Raw genomic sequence first — 5698 nt, 5'->3', positions numbered from 1 at the left:
ATGAGGAGAAAGCAAAGCCGAATAACAGGTGTAGCGTACAGAAAGAAAAGGGACTGGGACTGGGAGGCGGAGCAAGCCCCGCAGAAGTGAGAGTGAACTTTACAAGAATTCTGTACATTATCAAATAAGTTAAAATTCCCCTAAATTGATTGTCCTTCACTTAAAGCGCTCCAGTATTACTAACTTCCTCCTTTGAGCATCGCTACCTATCCTTGGTTGCTTCCTTACCCCTGTTAACTTTATCTTCCTACAAGAATGAACATGATTATAATATGAAAGCATCTGCTTCCCTCCGCTGAGGCAGCAGCCAGCCGGACTCGCAGGAAATTTTGTACAATATTGCACAGATTAAAAGACAACAGTTACTGGGGCTGGAGGGAGGGAAGGGGAGAAGGTAGAAGATAAGTTTTTCGGTTTTTTGTGTGGTTTTTTTTTTTTTTTTTTTTTTGCCTTTTAATATCGAAATTACTCTCTCAAAACAGGGAACAAAATAACAATAGTAATATTAGTAATAATTTACTAACAAGTGAACCCCTCTCCCCCAGATAAAATGCTACTCATAAATAAGACCACTCAAGATTGGCCAGATTTTGTTCGATACACAGAATTCTGATTTGGGGCTGTCTTTTTCCTTTAAACACTTAATTAAAGAATCCCTCCATCACAAGGGATGGAATAGATGGAGGGAGAAACTATGACAGAACTCTCCCAGGGAGAAAAGCATTCAAAGTAGAGGTTCTCATAGAAACCTGTTCAGATTCTGAAAATTGGAGAGGATTTTTGACTGGGGTGGGGGGGAGTCATACCCAGAAATCCAGAAATAAAAGTAGTAAAACATGAATTTTCTCTCTCTGGAATTCTGAAAATACTTCTATAGAAAATGAATAAACTACAGGGATTCGTAGTTGCGCTTATTTTCCTTCTATAAAAAATAAAACCAAAAAAAAGTCATAGCGCAGTGCAAATTTTGGGGGTGGGTGGATAGGGAGTGAGAGGACTGGAAACTTTACAATTTCTTTCAGGTGAAATATTTGAACCGGAAATTTTGTTTTCTTCCTCCTTTTTCAATATAAAACAAAACTAAAAGAGGGAAGCGCCTCAAATCGAGTATGGGTGAATTGCACGAAAACGCATTGCAAATACTTACAAAACGCTACCGTTTGGGAGAAGAGGAGGCAAGGCCCCGCTCCCAAAACCCTGGGTTCGGAAGGCCGCTGGACGACTCGGCGCCCTCGCCCGGCCTTGCAGCCGGGTCCAGTCTTCTCCAGGGACCAGGTGCTCCTCTCCTCCCCTCTCCCGGCTCAGACGGGCCGCAGTAGCGGCACGGACGAGACCACTGGGTGCGAGTAGTAGACCGGGTGCGGGAAGGTGAGCAACGGCTGACTGACCGGTACCGGGGCGCCTGCAGCCGCCGCGGCCGCCGCACCCTCAGCTGCCGAGTTCTCGTGGTAGAGGATGGGCACCCGCACGATGCGCTGCGCTGCAGCGTGGCTCAGGTTGGCGGCCTCCAGCTCGGCAGCCAGCTGCCGCTTCCACTTGTTGCGGCGGTTCTGGAACCAGATCTTCACCTGCGTCTCCGTGAGGTGCAGGGACGCGGCCAGGCCGGCGCGCTCCGAGCTGCTCAGGTAACGCTTCATGTCGAAGGTGGACTCGAGCTGGAAGACCTGGCTCCGCGAGAAGACCGTACGCGTCTTCTTCTTCCGGCACGCTGGCTTCTTCTCGGGGCTCTCGGCACCCTTCTTCCAGTCCTCGGCACCCGCCGCGGCTACCGCCGCGCCCATGTTTGCCCCGGCCGCGCCCGGCGCCGCCTCACCCTCCTTCTTGCCTTCCTCTGAGTCGCTCTCCTCTAGAATGATCTCGTCCGGGCTCTTGGAATCCAGCTCCTTGTGGTCGGGGTCGGCCTTGAGCAGCGGCTCGGGAGAGTCGCGGTCTGTACCCGAGGCGGGGGAGGAGTCTCGCAGGAGAATCTTCTCTGAGGCTGCGGAGAGACAGACGGACGCACACACAGGCACAAGGACACAGCCTTCAGGGAGGCCCGGCAGCCCCTACACCCCACGCTGGCCTCCTAACTCCCGAGGGCCTCCTTTCCCGCCTCGCCAGACTGGAGGCCCCGTCCTGGGACCCTCCTCCTCCCTAGGACCTGAGAGAGAGATCGGGCTGGCACGGTCGCGCCCATCAGAGCCTCCGCCAGGGGCCCCAAGGAGTGATTCGCCTCTCCACTGGAGCCATCCGGGTGGTCCCCTGCTTCCAGGCCGCCTCCTCAGCTCCAGCCGCGGGCTGCCCTCCCGACTCACTTCCGAGACCACTTTTCCTGAGTCGCACTATGCTCTGGGCTCCAACTCCACTTCTATTTCACCCCAAGTGGGATTGGGTGCCTGTGCGGCGCACCAGAGCGGGCGGAAAGGAGTTATGTACAGGGGACAGCAGCAGAAGTGAGGGTGCAGGGACCCCAGGACTACAGGGGTTGGGGGTGGGTGGCAATGCAGAATGAGGTGGGATGGGTGCGGGGCGGGGGGAGGCAGCAAAAGTTCAAAGAGCGGTCGATACCTTCGGGTCTTGGGAGGAGGCCGCTGGCGGGGGTCAGGGTGTAGGGGTACCACCAGGCCGGGGAGCGCTCCAGGTAGTGCGCGGGCAAGGCAAACCTCTGCGCCGGGATCTCAAAGCGAGGGAAAGCCAGGTCGCCCACCTGCGAGAGCGCAAAGCCCGCGGCGCCCTCCAGGGCCCCCTTGGCCGCGGCAGCTGCAGCGGCGGCCGAGGCCGGCGCGAAGAGCGTCCGTGAGGGCGGCTGCGGCTTGGGGGGAGGCCGGTGGTGGTCTCCGTTGAGCAAGTTCTTGATGGAGAACGGGGACTCCTTGGGTGCAGGCGGGGGAGGCGGCGCCGGTGGCTGTGCGCTGGCGGCGCCAGGTGTGTCCGGTCCGGGTTCCGGCATGGTCCCCTCTCCTCCTCTGGGTCCCGGACAGGGAGGGAGCGGGACAGAAGGGTGGCCGAGGAGGCGGAGGCCGGAAATCAGACCATCCACGGAACTCAGCTATGGGGCGCAAAGTCGGGGGCCGCCCCGGGCCGAAGTCGAGAGGCGGGAGGGCGGGGTGAGGCCCGGGCCAGTTGGGTGCGCATGGGGGAGGGGGCGGCGGGTAGGGAGCGGCCGGGCCGCTGTACAGAGGGAGCAAAGCGGCAAAACGGCTGCGGCTCCCGGGGAGGAGGCAGTAAGAGCAGTCCCCGGCTTGGGGCTGCGTCAATCCGGCGCCGGATGCTAATGATGAAATCAAAATGTCATCCAAGTTAAATGCGGGGAGTATACGGCGATTGGGCGCGTACAATGGCAAATGGGATTAGGCAGGAGAAGGCGCAGCAGCCGAGCCCAGGCCCCGCAGCCGCCTACGCCACCGCCCCCTCTTCGCCTTCCCTCGGATTTTGGCGCTTTGGCTTCGGGCTATAAGAGCCCGCCTGTTATTGGCTTTATATAGTCCAATTAGGCAGCAAATGAGGACAAGCCTATTAGTACAAAAGGATATTGGCTCCTCGCTAAAGAGGCACTCCGAGCGCTCCAGCAAACGCAGGAGGTGAGCGAGGGATGCGGAGCCGGCAGCGCCCGGGGCCGAAGCGCACTGACAGTCAACAGTAGTGCAGAGCCCAGAACCTACGCCGCCCTCTTCCCCCCGGCGGCTCTTGGACCTGCTTCTCAAAGCCGGGCCTGCCGGAGGGGGCGGGGCGGGGCGGGGCGGGCCCGCCTGGGTCACTTCGGGGTTATCTGCGCTTGCAGCTGCCTCTTCCCCGCCCCCAGGGGCCTGGACAGAGCCGGGTAGCCCCCTCGCGGTTGGAGAGCCACACCGCGCGGGTCCAGGCGGCAGGGCGTGACCTGCTGTCCGCGGTGAACTCAGCACTACCCCACCCTTTGGAGCCCGGCGGCCTCAACATTTCCCCAAAACCTGCTAAGATGCGCGCACCACGAGGAGGGAGATTTGAGTCCTCCGTCCCCCTATCTAGCCGATAAGAAGGGAATCCATTATCTAGCTGATAAGAAAGAAATCGGGGTGGAAGTTCTTGCACTGCATCCTTCGGCTCAGGAACCCACGAGGCCTTGGCCTTTGGTCCTGGAAAAACCGAAGAGTGAACAGGAAACTGGCAGGAGCAGGAAAGGGTGTGCGTCTTGGAGCACCTGCGTGTGAACGCAGAGCCGGCCCAAGTCCGCGTCACTCAGAGGAGCCAGGAGCCGATGGGGCCAGTGGTATTCCTGCACCTACCTACCGAGGAGTTCAAGGACACCCCCGATTTCTGACCCCCTCTGCTCGTGGCTTTGGGAACGAACTCCGAGCCCATCACCCCAAAAGCAATACTGTATCCCAGGAAGACAACCCCACCCTCCCCACCCAGCTGGTGGTCAGAGCTTCCTAACACCTCAAGTGGGAGCAATAGGATCCGAAAGGCACAGTGGGTGCCTTCTTCCGGCCTTGGCAGTGGCTGAGGTGTCTGCAGCATGTCCAGGCTGCCCAGTCTCCAGAGAACCCAGCTGGGCCTCTGGACTCCATCGACTTTGAAAACATTTCGTGAGACAAGCATGGAAGACTAGATTTAAACCACAAACAAATTAGAATTTGACACTGGGGATCTGGAAACAGTGTGACTGACACTTCCATACACAATGGTTGTGGTTGTTCCCTTGGGTTTGTTTGTTAAGTGTCTTTGAGTCTGTTCTGACGCATAGTGGCCCTGTATAGGATTTCTATTAAATCTTCGCGGGAGCAGGAAGACTCATCTTTCTCCCGCGGAGCAGCTGATGGGTTTGAACAGCGAACCTTGTGGTTTGCCATCCAGTGCTTATTGTATTGTTGTTGTTAAATGCCGTCGAGTCGACTAAAAGGCACCCTGTACAGAGTTTCCGAGGCTGTAAATCTTTACGGGAGCAGAAAGCCTCATCTTTCTCCCGCGGAGCAGCTGGTAGTTTCGAACTGCTGATCTTAAGGTTCGCAGCGCGATTCGTAACCACTACGCTACCAGAACTGTACTTAACAAATTGCAAAATGCCATCTACAGTCCCAAGACTCCGAGTTTATAGATGGAAACAGGCGTCCAGAGAGAAAGTGCTAGACACGTGCAGAAATTGCTCAGCGCGGTTGTGGTCTGTGTGGGTTGTGGCTCGGTCTGCCCGCGCTGGCTTCCTGGCCCAAGAAGCGACTGAGAGGCCCCTGAGGGTACGCGCCTGCGGGGCAGACACGTGCTAACTTGGCCAAAGTTCTGAAGTTCTGAAGTCGCCTTTAAAATGAGACCTGCGGAAAAGCTTCTCCTGAGGAAAAGGAAGGACAGTGCAGACGTCTCCAAAAAGACTAAAGGTATGGTTTGGGAGGTAGGCTCCTACCTTAAGGCAATTTAGGGATTAGACCCAGGCTGTCGTGAGAAGAGGACGCGGCCGCCGCCCCTTGCACTCCGTGGCTTTCCTACTCACTCCTCCCACTTTCTTAGCTCCCCAAGTTCTCTGAGGTCTTCTCCCAGGGTAAAGGTGCACCGGTGTGTGGTTGCGTTTTGACAAGCGGGGGTGGTTCTCGATGTCAGCACCTTCATCTGAGTTTCAAAGATGCTGCTTAGAGGATCCTTTTGTTTAGAGCCAGCTCGTGAGTGCCCAGCCGGGGCAAGAGCATAGACCCCCCACTAGCCCTCAGGCGAGGGGTGTTTGCAGGAACGATCTGCGCCTCTGCTGACTTGT

General features: G+C 57.0%; 1 protein-coding gene across 1 annotated transcript; it reads right to left on the bottom strand.

Moving 5' to 3' along the window:
* Positions 1 to 1301: 1301 nt before the first annotated feature.
* On the bottom strand, positions 1302 to 2929 carry HMX3 (H6 family homeobox 3). Its single transcript, XM_006867423.1, has 2 exons — positions 2548 to 2929; positions 1302 to 1978 (listed from the first exon to the last, which is right to left on the bottom strand). The coding sequence occupies exons 1-2, from the start codon at positions 2927 to 2929 to the stop codon at positions 1302 to 1304; spliced, it is 1059 nt and encodes a 352-aa protein (XP_006867485.1).
* Between the last annotated feature and the right edge of the window lie 2769 nt (positions 2930 to 5698).

Source organism: Chrysochloris asiatica, unplaced genomic scaffold, assembly GCF_000296735.1.
Source record: "Chrysochloris asiatica unplaced genomic scaffold, ChrAsi1.0 scaffold00105, whole genome shotgun sequence".
Lineage (NCBI taxonomy): Eukaryota > Metazoa > Chordata > Mammalia > Afrosoricida > Chrysochloridae > Chrysochloris > Chrysochloris asiatica.
This window is presented reverse-complemented; position numbering and strand designations above follow the sequence as displayed.

Coding starts and splice junctions, on each gene's coding strand:
- HMX3 (XM_006867423.1), bottom strand. CDS start 2,929: ATGCCGGAACCCGGACCGGACACACCTGGCGCCGCCAGCGCACAGCCA. Junction 1,979..2,547: donor CCTCCTCCCAAGACCCGAAG/GTATCGACCGCT, acceptor GTCTCTCCGCAG/CCTCAGAGAAGATTCTCCTG.